The sequence below is a fragment of the Ursus americanus genome, chromosome X (genome assembly GCF_024610735.1).
Source record: "Ursus americanus isolate L20-20 chromosome X, mUrsAme1.1.p, whole genome shotgun sequence".
Lineage (NCBI taxonomy): Eukaryota > Metazoa > Chordata > Mammalia > Carnivora > Ursidae > Ursus > Ursus americanus.
In genome coordinates this window covers 45,170,880-45,195,959 of record NC_142164.1, presented here as the reverse complement: position 1 = coordinate 45,195,959, position 25,080 = coordinate 45,170,880, and the positions used below count along the sequence as shown (strand labels likewise).

Genomic DNA, 25,080 nt, shown 5'->3' with positions numbered 1-25,080 from the left:
GCCTTAAATCTCCTGGTAATTTACAGCTACTTTAGCTACTACTGGTATACATATCGCAACCCCAATTTCCACTGTTCTTTCTTAATCATTACTATTAACAATGTGACTAATTTTGGGTCACCAACTTGTTCTACCGGTTTGCATTGGATGCTCCTGATTTTAACACCAAAAGGCCCAGGTTCAGAGTAAATCAGGACAGCTGGTCACTGTACTAATGTTTTATAGCTCACAGACAGACATACAGTACTATTAGACTGCTTCTAACATTCAGCACCCAGATCTTGGTTTCTAAATATGATTCCTCATTGAAAGGAATCAGGATTCCTTGGAAATGGCTGTTTCTAGGACTGGGGCAGGGAAATGTATGGTGAGCCTAGGAATCTTGTACCAGAATCTAAGGAAGTGCTCGAAGACTCATAGAGGAATGTCAAAAGGACATGGGAGTTTAGCCATTCTGACAGGAGTGAAGGATATTGTAGTTTTGACTTGCATCTCCCTGATGATGAGTGGTGTTGAGCATCTTTTCATATGTCTGTTGGCCATCTGTAGGTCTTCTTTAGAAAAGTGTCTATTCATGTTTCCTGCCCATATTTTAATTGGATTATTCATTTCATGGGTGGCTACAATCAACAACACAAGAAAGAACAGGTGTTGGTGAGGATGTGGAGAAAGGGGAACCCTCTTGCACTGTTGGTGGGAAGGCAAACTGGTGCACACACTGTGGAAAACAGTATGGAGTTTCCTCAAAAAGTTAAAAAATAGGGACACCTAGGTGGCTCAATTGGTTAAGCATCTGCCTTTGGCTCAGGTCATGATCCCAGGGTCCTGGGATCGAGTCCTACATCGGGCTCCCCACTCAGTGGGGAGCCTGCTTCTCCCTCTGCCTGCCAATCCCCCTGCTGGTGTGCTCACTCTCTCTTGCAGATAAATAAATAATTTTTTTAAAAAAGTTAAAAATACAACTATCCTATGATCCAGCAATTGCACTACTAGGCATTTACCCAAAGAATACAAAAATACTAATTCAAAAGGATACACGCACCCTAATGTTTATAGCAGCGTTGTTCACACTAGCCAAACAGCCCAAGTATCCACTGGCTGATGAATGGATAAAGAAGATATGGTATATATATATATATATATATATATATATATATATATATATATATATATATACACACACACAATGGAATATTATTCAGCCATAAAAGGAATGAAATCCTGCCATCTGCAAAGACATGGATGGAGCTAGAGAGTATTATGCTAAGCAAAATAGGTCAGTCAGAGAAAGACTTCACTCATATGTGGAATTTAAGAAACAAAACAAATGAGCAGAGGGAAAAAGAGAGAGCAAACCAAGAAACAGGCTTTTAACTACAAAGAACAAACTGATCATTACAGGGGTGGGGGGGGATGGGTTGTATAGGTGATTAAGGAGTGCATTTATTATGATGCGTGCCGGGTGTTGTAAGGAAGTGTTGAATCACTAAATCGTATACCTGAAACTAATATTATACTATATGTTAAGTAACTAGAATTTAAATAAATTAAACTTTTAAAATGTACAAAAAAAGGACATGGAAGCCAGCCTGAAGAGACTGTCACTGTCCAAATGTGAAAATTTGAGCTAATATTACAAAGAAAATGTCTGAACTGAGTGTAAAATACTGAATTTAAATAAAAACAGTCAAGTGATATAAAAATAAATCAATGAAACTGCTACTATTGAAAGTAACTATTATATCAACTTCTTGCTCTGAAAATTGATGTTCAAGGGGAAAGAAAGAAGCTTTTACTTCACCTTTCTGATTCATAGTCCATAGATGAGGAAAAGCTCATCAAAACACAAGAATGCCAGCTAAGAAATATAGACTGGATGACAGAATCAGGAAATTAACATTTGCCAACTCCAATTAAATCACCAAGTCAGGGAATACATTTTAAAAATCAGAAAACCAAATCACTGAGTCAGGAAACAATCATCAAAGGATGCTAAAATCTTTAGGTGAGATGTTACTGGGGAACAGGACAATCACATGGTACCAAAGTAACACCCCACAGATTTCTTGTTAATTATAAAGAGAAAATCACACGGAGAGTTCTAAGGGCCACCACCTAAGTCATCACCCTTACTAAGAGTGGACAGCTGACGTTACATGCCTCCTGATAAGATGTGACATAAAGCACACGGCATTGCTTATGAAGCATTCTTGTCAAAAAAATGGTTTAATCAAATCAAATCAAGCCTCTAATCCCAAGCACTTCTCATTTACAGGAAATTCAGGGGCTGGAAGAAAGAGCTAAACACCACCATAAGGAAACAAAGCATCCTATCCTGGGATACAGGATCAGTGCTTAAAGGACAGTTACAGCAAACCAGGATGGCTGGTGACACTACAATCTGACAGATTCCTAATGTGGGGCAGAGCCGGTGTCTAAAAGTCAGTGCCATCTAAAAAAAAAAAGTGGAGAGACTGTTCTAAATTAAAAGAAACACCACATCCAAATGCAACGTATGAACTGGCTATACAAGACATTTAGGAGGGCACCTGGGTGGTTCAGTTGGTTAAGCATCTGCCTTCGGTTCAGGTCATGATCCCAGGCTCCTGGGATGGAGCCCTGCATCAGGCTTCCTCTCTGTGGGGAGCCTGCTTCTCCCTCTTTCTCTGCCTGCTGCTCCCCCTGCTGTGAGTGCGCTCTCTGTGTCAAATAAATAAATAAAATCTTAAAAAAAAAAAGACATTTACGGGGGGCCTGGGTGGCTCAGTCAGTTAAACATCTGCCTTCAGCTCAGGTCACAGTCTCAGGGTCCTAGGATCAAGCCCCGTGTCCGGCTCCCTGCTCAGTGGGGAGTCTGCTCCTCCCTCTCCCTCTACTGCTCCCTCTGCTTGTGCTCTCTCTCTCTCAAATAAATAATCTTTTTTTAAAAAAAGGCATTTAGGAGACAGCTGGGGAAATGTGAATACAGAGCTGTCTACTCATCCAGCCCATAGATGTAAATGAACTATGTCACGAAGTACACTGTTTTATTCAGCTGATTTTTTTGTGACAAAACTTTCTCAGTGAAGTATGTAGTGCACTGATAGACTACGGTACAAGCTCCTTATCTCCCTGTGAACCATCGAGCAGCCTGCAAATCACATTTCAAGAAGCAGTGGGTTAGATAGTAGACAATATTTGTGAAGATCTGTGAGGTACTGTTAATTCTTGCTGTGCTTATGGTATGATGTACCACAGAGTTACACGGAAAAAGGTCCTGCTCAGAAGATGTATGCGGAGGAATTAAAGGTGAAATGTCATATCTACAACTTACTTTCCAATAGTTTGCCAAAGAACAGATACACAGATAAAGCAAATATGGCAAAATGTTAACATTTGTTGAATCTTGGTGAATATATTGGTATTCATTGCACTATTCAACTTTCTTGATATTTGGAAGTTTTCATAATAAAGATGACAGAAGCATGATTCTAAATTCATCTTATAATAACACTCACAAAATTAGCAGGAAGCTGATTATCCACAGCCAATTCTACATTCCTTGGGGAATATCTAAGTTAAAAACAGAAAGATAAGTAAAATTAGCCAGAAGAGGTAATGGAAAGTGCACTCCAAGCTGAGGAACAGAGTATGAAAAGGACCAGAATGGAAGAAATTTATCTTTTCCAGGGAAAGGCATTTAATGCATAGAGAAAAATTAGGCTGTCCAGATTATGAAGGGGCGTTGAGGGTACATCGAGAATTTTGGACTTTTTAGGGCACCTGAGTGGTTCAGTTGGTTGGGTGTCTGCATTTGGCTCAAGTCGTGGTCTTGGGGTCCTGGGATCAAGCCCTGTGTCAGGCTCCCTGCTCAGCAGGGAGTCTGCTTCTCCCTCCCCCTCTGCCCTTACCCCTCACTCATGCTCTCTCTCACTCTCTCTCAAATAAATAAATTAAACCTTTTTTAAAAAGAATTTTGGACTTTTTAAAAGCAGTAAGAAGCCAATGACAGATTTTAAGCACTGGAGAAACACAATGACATTGACATTTTAGAAAACTCACTATGGCTATAGAGAATGGAATGGATGGGGGCGAGAGTGGATACAGCAGCATCAGTTAAGAAGACGGCCTTTTGAGAGGCACCTGGGTGGCTCAATGGGTTAAGCATCTGCCTTCAGCTCAGGTCATGATGCCGGAGCCCAGGGATTGAGTCCTGCATCAGACTCCCTGCTCAGCGGGGAGTCTACTTCTCCCTCTGCCATTCGCCTTGATTGTGCTCTCTCTCAAACAAATAAATAAAATCCTAAAAAAAAAAAAAGAAGAAGAAGAAGATAGCCTTTTGAGGGGCGCCTGGGTGGCTCAGTTGGTTAAGCGTTTGCCTTTGGCTCAGGTCATATTCCAGAGTCCTGGGATGGAGCCCCATGTCGGGCTCCCTGCTCATCGGGGAGTCTGCTTCTCCCTCTCCCTCTGCCTGTCACACCCCCTGCTTGTGCTCTCTCTCTCTCTCTCTCTCTCTCTCTCTCGCAAATAAATAATAAATAAAATCTTAAAAAAAAAGAAGATGGCCTTTTGAGCAATGATGTGGTAAGAAACGATGGTAACCTATAGGGATGGAGACTTGGCGATGTGTTGGATGGGGGAAGGACAGAGAGGAGAGAAGGACTCAGATATAATTCCCAAGCTTTTGGCTTGAGTGACCGAGTAGATTAGTATATTCATCAAGACTGGGAATACAGGAGCAAGAACAAGTTTGGGGGGCAGATGTGAAGCATGCAACATTAGATATGTTGAGTTTGGAGCACCTAGAAGATATCTAGATGGAACCCCCTTTGTAGGCAGTTGGGTATGAGACTGAGAGAGCTAACTCTGGTTTCTGGCTTAGGTAACTAATAGATAGTTTTGCCATTTACAGATATGGGGAACAAAAGAGGAGAAGATAAAAAGTCGCTTCCCTATTACATAAAACAAAAAATAGGGAAATGAAAACTGCCATAAGTCAACACTTTTTTTTATCACTTTACATTATTTCCTTCTAGCATTTTTTTAAATGGATATGTATATGGTAGCTTTAACAGCCACATTTTTCTGAGAAGGAGGCTTCTCCAGAAGTATTTAGGATTGAGAAAAATACTAGTTGACCCAATATCATTTTGTAAATCAGATTTTTGTTCATGTCCTTAGGCTGTTAAAAGATTCAAAACACAATCTAAATTGTTGCACAAGTAACCAAGGACAACTCCAGAGTTGAAGAAATCATGGACTAGAGGGCGTCAGTTTCCATATCCAGTTTATTATAGTATATACTGGATCATTAGGGGATTCTGGAGCTTTCTGCGTCCATATTACATAGCACAATTATAGGTATTCAGTCTCTTCTTTGAAGATCTTCTTTGCCACAGTGTTTCTACTATAGCCAATTCTCCTCCCTTAGGTGAGAACTGATTGGTGCTATTGTTCCTACCATTTTTTTTAAAGATTTTATTTATTTATTTGACAGAGATAGAGACAGCCAGCAAGAGAGGGAACACAAGCAGGGGGAGTGTGAGAGGAAGAAGCAGGCTCATAGCGGAGGAGCCTGATGTGGGGCTCGATCCCACAACGCCGGGATCACGCCCTGAGCCGAAGGCAGACGCCCAACCGCTGCGCCACCCAGGTGCCCCCTGTTCCTACCATTTTTAAAGGGTATTCTAGAACTTCAAAGCCTAGAAAACTCAAAGGAATAAAGCTCTGAGATCACTCAGTCACCCTGCAATCACATTATAGCTTACTCTGCTTTTTAAAAAAAACTAGATTTGCTTCTATTTCTAATCCTTGGCCACTTAATGAATGCAGAACATAGCTACCCAAATCAGCAAATACAGAGACCCAAGTCAATGTGTTATTATGACCAGCTGCAGAGAAAAGCTCAGTTATGTTCTCTCCACACCACAGAGTCAGAGAGAGGAGATAAGACTGAACTAGGACCAAGGGAGGCATGACAGGCTGACAGCAAAAGGAAAGAACAGTCTAGATCCAGCGCCAAGGAGTGGCCACAACCAGGCCAACATTCGTGAAAGCAAAGGAACCTAAAAACTAAGGTTATAAATATGCATCAGATAGAAGGCCTGCTGTAGCTGACCCTTTAACAACACACATTTGAACTATGCAGATGGACTTAATAATGGATTTTTTTTTCAATAAATACCATACAGTAAGTGTATTTTCTCAATAACATTTTATTTCCTCTAGCTTACTTTATTGTAAGAATACAACATATAATACATAGAACGTACAAAATATGTGTTAATTCACTGGTTCTGTTATCAGTAAGGCTTCCAATCAACAGCAGGCTAAGAGTAGTTAACTTTTTGAGGAGTCAAAAGGTATAGGTAGATTGTCGACTGTGTAGGGGGTCAGCAGCCCTAACCCACGTTGTTCAAGGGTCACCTATATATTCTTCCTGCTCGTGATCCAAATACTGGTTTCTCCAATAACGCTCTCAGGATCTGCAATGGAGCAAGATGCCAAACCTGGAAGGTACTAAAACTCCAGCCTTAATAAACAGCCTGCAGTCCCGTAGGAGGCTGCTTATCGGGTGAGGAGGAGCACCAGCTCACAGTGCAGGGTATGGGGGAACAGATCCACAGGCACGGCTTTTCTCAGGACAAAAGGCTCACCAAGAAGCTTCTTAGCAGAGTCTGGAGGACAGCACAGCCTGTAGACACAGATCATAGTATCAGTTCCTCGAAACCAAGGAGAACCTATAGGATCACCCCGTCTTAAAAATTAAGCCCTTCCCTGTGTTCCGACAGCCCCATATGTCACTCTCTGTAACAACATTAGTTAATTTAACTACCTGGGTTTTTTTTTTAACCATCTTTCACAGTGAAGTATAATCTTTTCAAGGGTGGAAATGAAGCTAAAACTACTTATTATTCATCTCTGTGTTCCCAGTTTGTGATACAGAGTTCAATAGTGCATAGAGCAAGCGGCCTAAGTCATATATTTTCTGTATGATTTGCACATGAAAATTAATAAATATTACTGAATTATTCTATTGAAATTTTTCAAAGTAGATTACTCTTTTTCCTTATTTCAAAGGCAGTCAAGCAAAAGTAAGCACAAAAATTCCCCTATAAACTCACCAAGGAGAACCACTGCTGACTTTCCAGGATATACCTTTCTAAATATGTATATTTAAATTGGTTTCTTAAAATGGAGTCCCACTGTACATATCGTACATACTGCTTTACAACCAGTTTCTTCAGTTCATCACAGAGCACATCCATCTCTCCACTACATGCCAGGCTACCTCACATTTATTGACTATATGGTATTTCATTAAATGTGCGTACCATATTTATCTAATCCCTTACTATTGGAAATTTAAGCTGTTCCTAACACTTTGCTATTTGAAAAAGTCCTCCACGAATATCCTTAATAGTTATATCTTTGCACACATTTTTAGTTGTTTAGTAGAACTGCTGAGTTGAAGGGCCTATATGTTTGTAAGGCCCTAAGATATATACCACTAAACTGTTCTGAAAAAGATTGTGCCAATTTACTCTCAAACCAACAAAGCAAAAGAGTTGTTTCCCTGGCTGACTCTCAACAGTTTAAATAGCACTGTCCCACTGAAATCAGAACAAGACAAGATATTCACTAGTGCTTCTACAATGGAACATTTTCTAAAAATTTTTTGAAGATTTTATTTATTTCTTTGAGAGAGAGAGAGACAGAGAGACAGAGACAGAGGAAGAAAGAGAGAGTATACACAGAGGGAGAGGGAGAGGGAGAAGCAGACTCCCTGCTGAGTAGAAGAACCTGATGTGGGGCTTGATCCCAGGACCCTGAGATCATAATCTGAGCCAAAGGCAGATGCTTAACTGACTGAGCCATCCAGGCGCCCCTAAAATGGAACATTTTCTTATCCAATGTAATAAGAAAGAAAAAGTATTGGAAGGAGAGAGACAAAACTGGTTTTGATATGGTGGTCGCAAGGCCAGCTACCAAGAAAATGGCCAGCTACCAAGCAAGAGAAGCAACTAGAAAACAAATAAAACTAATAAAAGAATGAGGAAGCTGGACACAAGGTTGGCAATAACCACTTAGAAAAAGTAATGAAAAAGGTCCCGTTCATAATAGCAATAAAATATTGCTATTTACAATATCTTATATTAACCTTATGAAGAAAGACCTATATTGGAAAAAATTATATATATATATATATATATTACATATATATATATATATATATATATGGCTTTAGAGAATTATATAAGACTAGAGTAACTAAAGAGACATACCACATACTTGGACAGAAAAAATATTGTAAAGATTTCAATTCTCCCTAAATTAGTAAGTTCAATGTACTTCTAATCACAATCCCAAAAGGATATTTTTGATAAGTTAATTCTAGAGCTTTGTTAGAAAATAGCTGAAAATGTTAAAAGTATATATCCTTTAACTCAGCAACTCCACAACAGGAATTTATCTACTATATATACTATCACATACACTTATTCATCACATATACCTATACACTGCACATATGTACAAAGGTATATGTGCAAGGATATTCATTGCAACACTGTCATCCCAACAGAGTAGAAACAACCTTAAAATTCATGAGCAAGGGACTAGTTAAATGACATATTTATGTAAGTTAAAACTACATAGCCTATTTAAAAAATTAAGTAGACCTGTAAGTACTGATGCAGATTCTACATCATCGTAGAACAATCTCCAAAATCTAATGTTAAGTGAAAAGCATGGGGCAGAACAGTGTTTTAGTTCTATTTGTTAAAAAAAAAGAGAGAGAGAGAGAGGGATGGTATGTATACATACATGCATGTGTACACACATGCACACACACGAACTTGTATAGTCACAGAATATCTCTGATAGGCTACACAAGAAGCTGGTAAGAGTGGTGACATCTGAAGGATTAGGGGCCAGGAGTAAGAAATAGACTCATTTTATTCACTGCATACTCTTTTGTATTGTTTGAGTTTTTCTACCATATGCACGTACCGTCTTTTCAAAATAAATTTTCCTTACCTTTTTAAGGCCCTATTTATTGTTTTACTCACTGTGTTAGCAGAATCCTAGGTTTACTCTTAATCATTGTATTTTTAAATTTATTGACTTGCATAATAAATATTTTCATTATATTCAAAAGTGAGATAATATAAAAAGCTATTTGGTGAAGTCTCCTTCCCGGCTAGGACACCCATCTCCACAGTTCTTCCCGACCATAGATAGCTACTATTATCAGTTTCTTATATAAATTACCAGTTTCTCGATGCCTGCACAAATATAAATCCATATTCTCCTAATCTTTTGTCCTTTTTTACAAAGACAGTTTACTATTATATAAACAATTCTGCACACCTTACTATTTCCACTTAGTAACAGACCTTAGAACCAAAATCACAAGCCACAAAAGGAAATAGTCTGGACAGGGGCGCCTGGATGACTCAGTCATTAAGTGTCTGCCTTCAGCTTGGGTCAGGGTCCCAGGGTCCTGGGATCAAGCCCCACATCGGGCTCCCTGCTTGGTGGGGAGCCTGCTTCTCCCTCTCCTGCTTCCCCTGCTTGTGTTCCCTCTCTCACTGTTTCTCTCTCTGTCAAATAAATAAATAAAATCTTAAAAAAAAAAAAGAAAGAAGGAAAGAAAACAGTCTGGACAAATTGAAAACTAATACTCCTGGGGCGCCTGGGTGGATTAGTCAGTAAAGCATCTGCCTTCAGCTCAGGTCATGGTCTCAGGGTCCTGGGATCTCCCTGCTCAGCTGGGAGTCTGCATCTCCCTCTTCCTCTCCCTCTGTGCGCACTCTCCCTCTCTCTCTCAAATAAATAAAATCTTTAAAAAAAAAGAAAATTAATACTCTTATGCTTCAAAGGACACCATCGAGAAAGTGAACAGAGAACCCACAGGAGACAATTTTGGCAAATCATGTATCCGATAAGGGACTTGTATCTAGAATATATTAAGAAATCTTAAAACAATAATAAAAAGACAATCCAATTAAAAAATGGGCAAAGGATCTGAATAGACATTTCTCCAAAGAAGATATACAAATGGACAATAAGCACATGAAAAAATGCCATCATCATTAGCCACTGAGGAAATAGAAATCAAAACCACAAGAACATACCACTTTTCACCCATTCGAATGAATATAATAAAACAGACAGTAACAAGAGTTGGTGAGGATGTCGGCAAATTGGAACCCTCACAGGCTGCTGGTGGAAATGTAAAATGGAACAGCTCTTTGGAAAACAGGCTGGCAGTTCCTCAAAAGGTTAACACAGAGTTACTACATGACCCGGCAATTCCACTCCTAGGTATCTACCCAAGAGAAATGAAAGCCTGTGTCCACACAAAAATTTGCACATGTTCATAGCAGCATTATTCACAAGAGGCAAAAAGTGGAAACAACCCAAATGTCTATCAGCTGACAGATGAATATATAAAATGTGATATATTGGGGCACCTGGGTGGCTCAGTTGGTTAAGTGGCTGCCTTCGGCTCGGGTCATGATCCCAGGGTCTTGGGATCGAGTCCCGCATCGGGCTTCCTGCTCAGTGAGGAGCCTGCTTCTCCCTCTCCTCTGCCCCCCCCCCGCTCGTGCTCTCTCGCTTTCTCTCTCTCAAATAAATTAAAAAATCTTTAAAAAAATAAAAAGAAAATGTGATATATCCATGAAGTGAAGTATTATTCAGCCGTAAAGGAATGAAACACTGATACATGCTACCACCATGCAAGGATGAACCTTGCATAAGTGAAAGAAGCCAGATGCAAAGAACTACATATTGTATGACTTCATTTGTATGAAGAGTGCAGAATAAGCAAATCCATAAAGACAGGAAAGTATATCAGTGGTTGCCTAAAGCCAGGGGATTAGGGAAAAATGGGGAGTAACAGGTAAGAGGTGCAGGGTTTCTTTTTGAAGTGATGAAAATGTTCTGGAAATAGTGGTGATGGCCACACAAGTCTGAGAACATACTAAAAAACACAGAATTATGCACTTTTAAAGAGACGAATTTTATATATGAATTATATCTCAATAACGCTGCTGTTCAAAAATAACACACCTTAGAGATCTTTCTAGATCTGTACAGAGACCATCTGCATTCCTCTTTATAGCAGCACAGTATTCCATTGTATGGACAGAGCATTGATGGTTTAACCAGTTCCCCACTGATGGACTTTTAAGATATTTCATTGCTTGCTGTTATAATATTATAATAAAGAACTTTGTATCTAGGTCATTTTACGTGTGTCACGTAAGATAAAGCCTCAGGAATGGAATTACTGATTTAAGGGGTATATATACATTTATAATCTATATTGCTAAATTTCCCTCCATAGGAATGGTACCAATTTACACTCTGACTAGTAATTTTTAGAATTCATGTTTCCTCTTAGTATTGCCAACAGTGTATTATCAAACTTTTGAACTTCTTTCTGCCCATCTGAGATGTAAAAAGTGGTATCTCGGTGTACATTTAATTTGCATTTCCATTATAATGGAAGAGACTGAGCATCCTTTCATGGTTCATAAACACACTTATATTTTCTTTCTTCTGTTCCTTTTTCCTTTTTCTTTTATTTCAAGCTTTTATTTAAATTCCAGTTAGCTAACTTACAGTGTAATATTAATTTTAGGAGTACAATTTAGTGATGCATCACTTACATTCAACACTCAGTGCTCATCACAAGTGCCCTCCTTAATCCCCATCATTCATTTAACCCATCTCCCTGCCCACCTCCCCTCCAGCAACGCTCCGTTTGTTCTCCATAGTTAAGAGTCTCTTTTATGGTTTGCCTCTCTCTTTTTCCCCCATGCTCATCTGTTTCATTTCTTAAATTCCACATATGAGTGAAATCATATGGTATTTGTCTTTTTCTAACTGACTTATTTCACTTAGCATAATACACTCTAGCTCCATCCATGTCATTGCAAATGGCAAGATTTCATTCTTTTTGATGGCTGAATAATATTCCCGTGTGTGTATGTCTGCATGTGTGTGTATATACATCTATGCATGTATATATATATACATATGTATATATATATATATATACACACACACACACACACATATACACATATACATATACGCTTCACAACTTCTTTATCCATTCATCAGTCAATGGACATTTGGGCTCTTTCCATAATTTGGCTATTAGTGATAATGCTGAAATAAACATCAGGGTGCATGTGTCCCTTCAAATCGCTACTTTTGTATCCTTTGGGTAAATACCTAGTAGTGCAATTCCTGGATCACAGGATAGTTCTATTTTTAACTTTCTGAGAAACCTCCATACTGTTTTCCACAGTGGCTTCACCTCTGTTTATATTCCCACCAACAGTGTAAGAGGGTTCCCCTTTCTCCATATCTTTACCAACACCTGCCCTTTCCTGTGTTGTTAATTTTAGCCATTCTGACAGGACTGAGGTAATATCTCATTGCAGTTTTGATTTGCATTTCCCTGCTGAGGAGTGATGTTAAGCATCTTTCCATGTGTCTGTTGGCCATCTGCATGTCTTCTTTGGAAAAATGTCTATTCATGTCTTCTGCTCATTTCTTAACTGGATTATTTGTTTTTTGGGAGTTTGATAAGTTCTTTTTTTTAAAAGATTTTATTTATCCATTTCTCAGAGAGAGAGAGACAGACAGAGAGAGAGACAGAGCAGAGGCAGGCGGGGAGCAGCAGACAAAATGGGAGAAGCAGGCTCCCCACTGAGCAAGGAGCCCGACATCGGACTCTATCCCAGGACCCCAGGATCATGACCTGAGCCGAAGGCAGCCGCCCAACTGACTGAGCCACCCAGGCATCCCAGATAAGTTCTTTATACATTTCAGATACTAACCCTTTGTCAGATGTCACTTTTTTTTTAAATCAATCTCTAGGAGTTTGTTATAAATTAAGGAAAAAAATCTTTATGATTTAAACTACAAATATTTTTCCAGTTTGTATATTGTCTCCCATCTTTGATTTTGGTGCTTTTTATCATGTAAGTTACTGATTTTTTAATGGTTTCATTGAGATATAATTCACATACCATACAGCTCACTCATTTATACTGTTCAGTGGTTTTCAGTATACTCAAAGAGTTGTGTGTCTATCAGAGCAATCAATTTTGGAATATTTTCATTAACCCAAGAAGGTATCACACACTCCTTAGCCCTCACTCCCCATTTCTCTGCAACCCTCCAACCCTCAGCCTTAGGCAACCATAAAACTACTTTCTGTCTCTTGAGATCTGCCTAGTCTGGACATTTCCTACAAATGGAATCATAGAAGATGTGGCCCTTTGTGTCTGGCTTTTGGATACCTGTCCCTTATTAGATAAATGATTTGCAAATATTTTCTCCCATTCTATGAGTTGTCTTTTCACTTTCTTGATAAAGTTTTTTTAACAAAAAAAGAAAATTTTTTTAACAAAAAAACAAAGTTTAAAAAAAAAACGAAAGTTTTTTTTAACTTTGATGATGTCCAATTATACACACACACATATTTGATACCTGTATTTTTTGTTGTTATTGTTGTTGCTTGGGTTTTTGATGTCATATCTAAGAAAGCTTTGCCTAACTCAGGGTTACAAAAATTTATTCCTATGTTTCAAATCTTACATTTAGTTCTATAATCATTTTGAATTCATGTCTGTGTATGGTGTAACAAAGGGAGAAGTTATTTTTTATGTCAGCAAACTTAACTACCTTTTAGTATATGGCTATTGAATTGTCATAGTTAGAAAGGGCTTCTGCACTCAAGGATTATAAAGAAATTGAGTGATTTTGTGGGGTACATTTATGGTTTCCCCTTTTTACATTTCAATCTGACTCCTTTGTAATTTATCCTGGTATATACAGTGTGAGATACAGATCCAACGTTTTTTTTCACCGTGGCTACCCAGTTGTCCATCACCATTTATTGAATAGTCCATCTTCTTCCTATTGGTGTGAGGTGCCACCTTTATCATATACTCAAAAACATTTTTAAACAGTATAACAAAACTTAAAGGACAACTGGAAAAGGTAAATGTGCAAGCATAGACAAGGAAATAAGACTGTGAAAACACATGGGCTTCATGCTTTTATTTTGGGTAGAAGCTCTTTGACAACTTTCTCAATTGTTTTCCATGGTTACTGGTCTGTGTAGGTTTACCTACCTCCTCTGCAATTAATATTATCCATTTTCATTTCCCCAGAAAATTGCCCATCTAGGTTTTCAAATGTATTGTGAGGGAGTTGTACGAAGTACTTTCTTATAATTTTTAAAAATTTCCTCATAGTTGTAGTTATGCTTTTTCTTATTTAGGACTTTATATTTTTATGTTTTATTCCTTTATATTCTTTTTTTTTAAAGATTTTATTTATTGATTTGACAGAGATAGAGACAGCCAGCGAGAGAGGGAACACGAGCAGGGGGAGTGGGAGAGGAAGAAGCAGGCTCATAGCAGAGGAGCCTGATGTGGGGCTCGATCCCATAATGCCGGGATCACGCCCTGAGCCGAAGGCAGACGCTTAACCGCTGTGCCACCCAGGTGCCCCTCCTTTATATTCTTGATTAGATTTATCTATTTTATTTTCTCCTAATAACATCTTCTAGCTTATTTGTCAAGTCTACAGGGGTTTTTTGTTGGCAGTTCATTCATTTCTGGATTTTGTCTAACACTACTAATTTTTCCCTTCAGTTTCCTTTAGGCTTAGTATTTTTTTCTAGATCACTGACTTGAGAGCTCAATTCATTTACTTTTAATTCTCACTTATTTCATCCAGGTATATCACCTGTACTTCATACCCACTTATGTTGTTCAAATATTACAAATTGTATTGCTTATATAAAAGGGAGAGGGAGGGAGGAAGAGAGAGACAGAGAGAAGGAAGAAAACTTTTCAAAATTCAGAAGAATTGATCAGGACCAGAACTGGAGTGAAGAAAGAGGCATTCACCTTGGGTACAAAATTTAAGAGGTTGACAAAAAAAACTCAGTAATCAAGACAAATAATATTTTAATGTAATATTTTGGAAAATCAAATTGGAAATAACCTGCAGACTGGTTCCCTGCTTTTTGAAATAAAGTTTTATTGGAATCAGGACCAGAATTATAGTAAGGTGAGTGAGACAGGGTTTAGCAAGCACAGGAGTGGATCTTGCTTTTTTAAAAAAGATCTTAAAGTGTTTTTCATCATGGATTTCTTGGGACTAATTTTGATTTTTGAAAATGATGCAGAATAATGTATCTTAATTACTGAGATTTTCTGCACTCTCTTACTAAGTTTTGCACCCAAACTGAGTTGTTTTACTTGCCTTACTCGAGACCTGGCCCTATAACTAACTGTTGATGTAGTATAATGACTTTTTTCTGTCTCTTTGTATTACTCTGTTTTCTAAATTTATACAGTAAGGATTCCTTTGATAATGAAGAAAAATAATTTTAAAAAGAAGTCAGTCGGGGCACCTGGGTGGCTCAGTTGGTTAAGCGGCTGCCTTTGGCTCAGGTTGTGATCCCAGGGTCCTGGGATTGAGCCCCATGTAAGAGTCCCTGCTCAGTGGGGTGTCTGCTTCTCCCTCTTCTCTGTCTGTCCCCCCTTCTCATGCTTTCTCTCTCTCTCTCTCAATAAACAAAATCTTTAAAAACAATAAAAAATACATAAAAAAAAGAAGTCAAGACTCACTCAATGATGTTCCTTGTGGTTTCACCATGGGGCTTGCAGGAAACAAAAATCAGTGTGCGGATAGCCCTGCAGTTTCGAATGGCTTGAACCACCTGATAGTCTGTAGGAAGAAACACATTGCTATTAATAATATTATTTTTGTTTTTTTGCTTTAAAGATTTTATTTATTTGAGAAAGAGAGAGCACATGAGTGGGGGGGAGGGGCAGAGGGAGAAGCAGGTTCCCTGCTGAACAGGGAGCCCTATGTGGGGCTCCATCCCAGGACCCTGGGATCATGACCTGAGCTGAAGGCAGACGCTTAACTGCTTGAGTCACCCAGGCACCCCGCTATTAATATAATTAAATTGTCATGGTCTGGGTTATCAGACACTACCAACTGGCTAGCACGCAGGATTGGTTAGGAATAAAGAAGTAGGTTCAGAGCCAGCCCACTGGGAGCCCCCTTAGCACTGTATGGGAGTAAGGAACTAAAGATGGTGGACATCAGAACATCCAACTAGCTCTGTTAACAGAAAAGCTGTCCATTCTTACGCAATCCCGCCCGGGCTGGGTTCACCACAGCAACAATGAACTGTCCATCTTCCTTTGACTTTAGCAGCTGTGATAATATCTTCTCTGCTCGACCACTGTGGAATTCACAGTTGGTGATGCCTGCAGAAGAGAGGCCCACAGGACAGAATTCAAAACTCAAGCCCAGTAGTGAGGGAAGGGTGGGGGTGCTGGGGGGTGGCGGAGACCTTCAACTTTACAGAAACGTACAGGAGCCGGGGCTCTGCCATCCTTCCTGTGGATCTGGCATACCTCTGAGTAACAAGGAAAGGAATGCTTTTGGAGCAGCCTCATTGGTGCCAACACACTTTCCTTTGCAATATCTCAGTAGGCCTTTCAGCTTGAGATACTAGAACATATTATTTTAAAACTTAGTGACACATAGCACATAAAGTACCTATACCAGGAAGAAAACCTTGACTTTTACTCGAGTGCTCTTTCTGCTATATTAGAGATTTTCAGAGCCTCAAGAGTCTTCTAGAGGTAGGGTAGAGGGAACAAGGAGATCTGTTCTGTACCATCGTTTGGTGAACAATTTTGTTCAAAGAAAAGGTTCTGTTGTTAACAATTGTTTGAAATCTACTGTATTATGTTAGAATGCCTCATGAGTCCAATGTCTATATTATCCAAAGTTTTGCCAAGTTCTCTTCCTATCATCTAGGCCTGTTCATTGCCTCAGGCTCTTCTCCCGGATTAAAAAAAAAAAAAAAGGCGAGGGGGAGATTAGCTATTGGGACCCCTTTCAGAAAACCATCAGGACCCAACTCTAGTCACTCCGAGACACCCTCCCCCACTCTCCATGGATCATGGATATGGTCGATGGCCCTTCCCACACAACCCTTTTCACAGCACAGAAACAACTGCAGCTCTGCATTCTGTCTCCAGAATGTGAGCAGTTACCATTGAAGGCTGCAGTCCACCTGGCGTCCTGCACTGCCTGCTCCACCAACTCAATCCCAAGGACCTGGGAGGCATACTGAGCCAGAGACAGACCAATCACACCTGAGGAAGTAACAGGACAAGAGGAGGATTTTCAACCAATGATGGTATGCCCGCACCACCACCATCGCCTCCCCACCCGGGCCCTGGCTGCTGGGTAGATGGAAGCCAAGCAGCATGCAGAGTCTGCCCTGGGCTGCCACTTGCCAGTTCCACAGCAGATATCAAGGAGGATGGTGTTAGAGTTCACTCCGCTCAGCTCCCCCACTGTCCGGTACAGCACCTCTGCACCAGCAGTGTTAATCTGGAAAAAGGCATCTGGAGAGATGCGGATCTTCAAGCCCAGGAGATCTTCATAGAGGTGGGGTTCCCCAAATAGGAGCTGATAGGGGGACTGCTGGTGGCTGCAACGCACCATAGTGCTGGAAAAGAACTTTTTTAAAGATGTTATTTATTCATTTGAGAGAGACAGCACAAGCAGGGGGCAGAGGGAGAGGGACAAGAAGACTCCCCACTGAGCAGAGAACTGGATGTGTGGCTGGATCCCAGGACCCTGGGATCATGAGCCGAAGGCAGACGCTTAACCGACTGAGCCACCCAGGCGCCCCTGGAAAAGAATTTTTAAAAAAGCATTTTGTAATAGCAGACCACTCTATCTCTAGTGGTTTGGGGGGTGGGCAGCATCTCAGCTAGGAGACACAGCCTCCATGGCATGGCCCTCCGTCTCAGGGGATGGAGGTATATGCAGACACCCTCTAAATCCGGCCTGGGTTCCCAGACCTGGCTGGTGTACAAGGGCTGGTATCACTTAGCCCAGTTCCTCTGTAGCCAGCGGCCCGGCCTCAGCAAGCCACAACTCAGAATATGGCAAGCCATCAGCCTCCTCCTCGCTGTCCGGCTACCCCAGGTTTACCTCTCCTGGAAGTAAAGTGATGTCAAGTCACAGACTGCTCCTGGCCCACTGGTGAAAAACTTCTTTACAGCCTCCTTCTGAACACTGAGCTCCTCCTGCCCAGATCACAAAATCAGAAGTCAAGCGAAGACTCATCTCTGACAAATTTTCTCTCCAAGCTCTACAATAATCAGCCCTGCGGTAGTCAGACAAGAAGGCACATTTCTCAAATCCTATTATAAATAATACTGAACATAAAGCAATATTCTATATGACAAAAAATACACTATTTTCACATCTCAGTAGAAGTACTGCTTTGCTTATCAGCTTTTGGCAAATCCTATACAATAGACATGGTGCTTTCTCTAGTTTGAGCCTCCATAATAGTTTTCTAAAGAAAGTGTGAAAGTTATTCCTATTGTAAACAAGGAGCTAAACTAAGCTTTTGCCTCATTATGAAGAAGCAATAACTTTTCAATTCCCTTTATACTTCTCCACTTCAAATATCCCAACCACCCACCCAAACACCACCTCAACGACGTGTCCTCAAAGAAAAGAAAGAGGGCATGGAAGGGAATGATCAGAACATTTTAAAATTCTCACATCACTGCAGAGAGCCTAAACATTAGCTTGACACAGGTTATATCAGAATAAACTATGCTGGAGCTCTAGAGTTAAAAGGCCAAGAATTGTATTTTGGGGATAAATACCCAGTAGTGCGATTACTGGATCATAGGGCAGTTCTATTTTTAACTTTTTGAGGAACCTCCATACTGTTTTCCACACTGGCCATACCAGTTTGCATTCCTACCAACAGTGCAGAAGCGTTACCTTTTCTCCACATTCTTGCCAACACTTGTTGTTTCTTATATTTTTGATTTTAGCCATTCTGGAAGGTATGAGGTGATATCTCCTAGTGGTTTTCACTTGCATTTCCCTGATGATGAGTAATGTTGAGCATTTTTTCATGTGTTTGCTAGCCATCTGTATGTCTTCTTTGGAGATATATCTGTTCATGTCTTCCGCCCATTTTTTAATTCAAGAACACTAATTCAAAGGGATATGTGCACCCTGATGTTTACAGCAGCATTATTTACAATAGCCAAATTATGGAAGCAGCCCAAGTGTCCATCAATAGATGAATGGATAAAGAAGAAGTGGTGTATATATATACAATGGCATACTATTCAGCCATAAGAAAAGAATGAAATCTTGCCATGCAACAACATGGATGGAGCTAGACAGTATAAATGCTAAGTGAAATAAATCAGTCGGAGAAAGACAAATACCATACGATTTGACTCATATGTGGCATTTAAGAAAAAAAAAACAAATAAGCAAAGGGAAAAAAGAGGGAGAGAGAGACACAAACCAAGAAAACACTCTTAACTATAGAGAACAATCCGATGGTTACCAGACAGGAGGTGGGTGGGGGGATGGGTGAAATAGGTGATGGGGATTAAGGAGTGCACTTGTCGTGATGAGCACTGGGTGATGTATGGAATTGCTGAATCACTATATTGTACACCTGAGCTTAATATAACACTGTATGTTAACTACACTGGAATTAAAATGAATGAATGAATAAATGAATGAATGAATAAAAGGTTTTTTTGCCATATGTAGATTAAACTTACTAATGTATGTTATCATTGTCTAGGCTCACCATTATTTATTGCATCTCCCACTAAAGTAGCATTGTGTATTTTCCTGTAGTTCTATCAGTTATTAGGTGTATGTAGTTTTAACTTGTTGTATTTTCCTTTTAAAGTGAACCTTCTACCTTTATTAAGTCTTCTTTTTTTATCTCTAGTAATACCTGCTGCCTTAGAATCTACTTTGGTATTAATAGTTTTATCTCTTTAAATACATACATACATACATAAAAATAAAAGGCCACAGGAATTGTGTGTCAACTATACTCAATTTTTTTAATTACCAAAAAAAGGTCAGGAATCAATGACATGGGTTCAAGACCTAGCTTGGCTATTTACTGGCTCTTCAACCTGGGGTACTTCTATGTCTCCATTTGCTCATCTGAAATGAGGATGACAATTCTTTCCTTTCTCTCACCTACTTTACAGGTGGGTTGAGACGATCACATTAAGTATAGGAATATTTTAACGTTTCAAAGCCCTAAGTGAATTATAAATGTAAAGTATTATTTGAGTTATGAAATTCTGACTACATTCTCCTCTCTACTGAATTGGCTTTTAGAGTCAGTAGAGTTACCTACCAACTTCCATGGGCAAAGTTCTTGTGAAAATACTTGGGAGTCCTCACATGATAATTAACTTGGTAAGCTCACCTCAGTCTCTGTGGTTGGATTATGCCAGCAGCGTGGTTAGAGTATCCTCACTATCGCCTCCTCCTCACCCCTGGCCCCTCTTCCCCACCCACACAAATATTCCGTGGATGCGTAGTTTCTGCTATCTCCCTGAAACTTCCAAAATCAACTGCAGGATACTGAAAATAAGGGCTGCTACAGAAGCTGCCCCTTATCATTCTGTGAGTCTCACCTGTCTTAATTCCTGGGGATGGAAAGTGATGATGGCCATTGTGTGCCCTCGGCTATTGGTGCGGACTATGAGCTCACGCCAGTACCCACCTTCATGAAACAGAAGGCAGGGCTCCATTGGGGACTGTCGAAGGAATACTTCATAGTACTAGGAAGAAAGCAATATTGTTATGCAAATAAATCTAACAAGTTCCGCAGCTGATTATTCATGCCGAGTGATTATTATGGGCTAAACTGCATCCAGCCCCATGCATATGTTGAAGCCCTACCCTCAAGTACCTCAGAATGTGACCATATTTGGAGATAAAGTCTTTAAAGAAGTGATTAAACTAAAACGAGGCCCTTGTAAAACTGACTGCTGTTCTTATAAGAAAGAGAAAATTGGGACACACACAGAGACATCGGGGATGCCCATACAGAGGAAAGATCACGTGAAGACACAGAGGATGGCCACCTACAAGCCAAGGAGGCAGGTCTCGGAAGAAAGCAAACTTGCCAACATCTATCTAGGACTTCTAGCTTTCAGAACTGTAAGAAAATACATTTCTGTCATTTAAGCCACACAGTCTGTGGTACTTTCTTATGTACCTAGCAGACTGAAACAGATTTTGGTACCAAAAAGTGGCATGCTGCTATAACAAATACCTAAAAATACGGAAGTGGCTTTAAAACTGGGAATGGGCAAAGACTGGAAGCGTTTTGAGGTGCATGCTAGAAAAAGCCTAGATTGCCTTGAAGAGACAAGGTAGGAATATGGGTATTAGAGATGATTCTGGTGAGATCTCAGAAAGAAATGAGGAGCATGCTATTGGAAATCGGTCAAAAGTTGATTTTTATAAAGTAAAACAGAACTAGGATGAATGGTATCCTAGTGTTCAGTGGAAGGTAAAAATTCTAAGTGCTGAACCTGGATATTTAGCTAAGGAGATTTCTGAGCAGTGTTGAAGGTGTGGCCTGGTTTCTGCTTGCTGCTCATTGTAAAATGTATGGAGAAGAGAAAGATCCATTGAAGAAGGAATTGTTAAGCAACAAGGAGCCAGAACTTGAAGATTTAGAAAAATCTCAGCTTATCCATGTAATATGAAAGCATGTTCAGGAGGCAAACCAAGGTTATGGCTGGACAATCCTTTGATAAAGAGGTGACAGGTGTGTCTCACCGATCAATCAGGCATCTCAGCAGAAGCCAGGAATAGAGATGAAGTTTTATCAACAGAAACACTGCCAGCTTTGACTAAAGGGAACAGAGACAAGATATAATGAACGCAGGCTATCAGACTTCTGGGATTCCACAGGACAGGACAATAGACTTATCTGACTGCCAACAGATTAACAAAAAGAGAAGAATGACCCCAAGGCAATCAGGGCTGCAGCTGCCACTATAGGCCCAGAGGAGACAGGCCCCAGGAAGGCAAGGCTGTAGCCTCAGTTTCAGTGGGCCAAACTGCCCATGTCCAGGGTCTGAAGCATGAGCCTGCCACACCAGTGGGCCAAAGGACAGAGCATCAAGCCAAAGACGGTAATTCCTGAGCCTTAAAATCGAATGGAATTTGCCCTGCTAGGTTTCAAACTTGCTCTCTTCTTTCCAATTTCTCCCTTTTGGAAGGGAATGTCCACCCTATTTTCTGTCCCACATACTTTGGAAGCAGATAACTTGTATGGTTTCACAGGTTCACAGCTGAAGATTTTTTAAAGATTTTATTTCAGAGAGAGAAAGAGCATGAGCAGGGGTGGAGGGGGCAGAGGGAGGAGGAGAAGCCGGCTCCCCACTGAGCAGGCAGCCCAACGAGGGGCTCGATCCCAGGACCCTGAGATCATGACCTGAGCCAAAGGCAGACACTTAACTGACTGAGCCACCCAGGCACCCCTGAAGATTTTTGCCTTAAGATGAATTATACCTTGAGTCTCATCCACACTTGATTTAGATGATATTCAGATAAGGCCTGGGATTTAGGGTTGATGTTGGAATGGGTTAAAAATTTGGGGCTGCTAGGGGAGCCTGGCTCGCATATGACTCTTGATCTTGGGGTCATGAGTTCAAGCCCCATGATGGGTATAGAGTTTAAAAAATTGGGGGCTGCTAGGAAGGGGTGAATGTATTTTGCATGAAAGAAGAACATGAATTTTGGGGGTCCAAAGAGTAGAGGGTTATGGCTGAAATGTGTCCCCCCTAAAATTCACATGTTGAAGTCCTAACCTCGAACACCTCACGATGCGACTATATTTGGAAACAGGGCCTTTAAAGAGGTGATTAAGGGGCGCCTGGGTGGCTCAGTCGTTGAAGTGTCTGCTTTTGGCTCAAGTCATGATCCCAGGGTCCTGGGATGGAACCCCACATCAGGCTTTCTGCTCAGCGGGGAGTCTGCTTCTCCTTCTCCCCTTGCCTGCTGCTCCCCCTGCATGTGCTCTCTCACTCTCTCTCAAGTAAACAAATAAATAAAATCTTTTAAAAAAATAAAGAGGTGATTAAGTTAAAATGAGGTAGTTAGAATGGACCCTAATCTAATCTGTTGTCCTTACATGAAGAGGAAATTTGGACACACAGAAAGACACCAGGGATGCAGGTGTGTACAGAGAAAAGGCTATGTAAAGACATAGTAAGAAAGTGGCCATCTGCAAGGCAAGGTGAGAAGCCCAGAAGAAACCAAACCTGCTGACACCCTAATCTTAGACTTCTAGCCTCCAGACTTTGAGGAAATAAATTTCTGTTGTTTAAGCTGCCCAGTCTCTGGCATTTTGTTATGGCAGCTCTTGCAAACTAACGCAGTGATAAAAGAAACATGAAGCCTGACCTGCAACCTCACAGAGGAATATTATCCATTGTATTTCAAACACTAAGCTCCATGAAGGCTTACAGTTGTATCCTTAGTCTGGCACATAATAGGTGCTCAATAATTATTATTGAAAGAAAGTATGAATGACTGAATAGGAAAGGTGTTTCTATGTAGAGTCTCAATTTATTCTATACACAGTATGAAGTACAATACACAGTATGAAATTCAATAATCGTCTATTTCTGTGAATTCCTCCTGGAAGCAATTCCTAACATAGCACTAGGTTGCTATGATTCCACTCTTATTTATAACTTCCTGATATAAACCCATCATTTCTATATTTCTTCATATAGCCAGGTACCAACTACACCATGGCTTAGCTGAATGCTTCATTTCCTCCCTGTAAGTACAAGTCAGATGCAATCCTGATTTAGTTGTTGGGATAGCAAAAATCCTTAAAGCTAAACTTTTCAAACATAAGCCAGTGGCTACCACAACAGGACACACTGTTGATTTACTAGGTCTTTTCATTTTTATAATACATGTGTTCTAGTTCCACTGTATTTTCAAACAAACCCCGAATTATGCATGGAAGGGGAAGTTATACCAAAAAACAGTGCTGCCTGAGAGGGTAAAATCAACTAAGGCTGCACTTAATCACTTTTGCTATACTGTCACATACATGCAATATAAGATATGCTTAACTACACTGGACATATTTTTCAAATTTTGAGGTTGGTGATTTTTAAAAAGACCGGTTCAATTGTTGGCTACTGGCTGGTTGGAAAGCAATGTTTTCTGGAAGCAAGATTCAAAGGTCACTGGGGTCCTGCAAGGATGGGAAATTGAAAAACTGATTCTGACCTGAAAGATAATGGTAAATAGATATGAAATACAGCTCCTCCACTGTATGAACTGAGACTTGGTTTCTTCAATTATAAAATGGAGGCTGAAACACCTATTCCCATATGGCAATGCCTAAGTATGAAGAGTGAAAGGACCTTCTGGTTAAAATAACAGAATATTCATCATAAAAATCCTACTAAAATGGGGGTGCCTGCATGGCCCAGTCAGTTAAGCATCCAACTTTTGATTTTGGCTCAGGTCATGATCTCAGGGTCGTGTGATTGAGACACTCATTGGGCTCTGCGTTGGGCATGGAGCCTGCTTAAGATTCTCTCTCTCCCTCTCCCTCGGCCCCTCCCTGCCCCTGCATGCACACATGCGCTCTCGCGTTCTGTCTCTCTCTCTCTGAAAGAAATCCTCCTAAAATGAAATAAAGGGAAAAAAAGACACAAACTTATTTAAGCTCATTACTCCACCAATTCTCCCTTCTCTTTCTCCTGCACCAACATTTTCCTGCCTTGCTAATGGAACATTCCCATAAACATATAAGCATGCTCTTACTCTCCCACCTTTAAGAAAGAAAGGGAACTTCCTGACCCCACTTTCTCTACCAGCCACTGTTACATTTCGTCGTTCCTCTTTGTAGAAAAACTCAAAAGAACTGTATATATTCACTGCCTCCCACTCCTCTCCTTCTATTCGCCCGCTAGAATCAGGTCCCCACCACTCCACCAAAATGGTTCACGTTAAGGTCACCGATGACCTCCTTGTTATGCTATTCAACATATATCCATCTCCACCGCTACTATCACTGCTCTATATCATCTCTCGCTTGGATTACTGCAACAGCCTCCCCACTGGTCTCTCCTTGCTTCTATCCTTCCCTCCAACAATCCATACACAATACAACAG

General features: G+C 40.3%; 1 protein-coding gene across 3 annotated transcripts in view; it reads right to left on the bottom strand.

Moving 5' to 3' along the window:
• Positions 1–6,174: 6,174 nt before the first annotated feature.
• Positions 6,175–25,080, bottom strand: part of TRMT2B (tRNA methyltransferase 2B) — a 44,111-nt gene continuing 25,205 nt past the window's right edge. The window contains exons 7-13 of one of the 3 annotated variants that reach the window (XM_045803616.2): positions 20,553–20,699; positions 18,055–18,149; positions 17,349–17,563; positions 17,103–17,204; positions 16,185–16,304; positions 15,654–15,753; positions 6,175–6,673 (exon numbers count right to left, since the gene is read on the bottom strand). In XM_045803616.2, the coding sequence (XP_045659572.2) occupies positions 6,547–6,673; positions 15,654–15,753; positions 16,185–16,304; positions 17,103–17,204; positions 17,349–17,563; positions 18,055–18,149; positions 20,553–20,699 (906 nt within the window). In that variant the 3' untranslated portion in view covers positions 6,175–6,546. Of the gene's footprint in view, positions 6,674–15,653; positions 15,754–16,184; positions 16,305–17,102; positions 17,205–17,348; positions 17,575–18,054; positions 18,150–20,552; positions 20,700–25,080 lie in introns of all 3 variants that reach the window. The other 2 variants (XM_087860345.1, XM_087860346.1) reach the window with 2 other exon arrangements.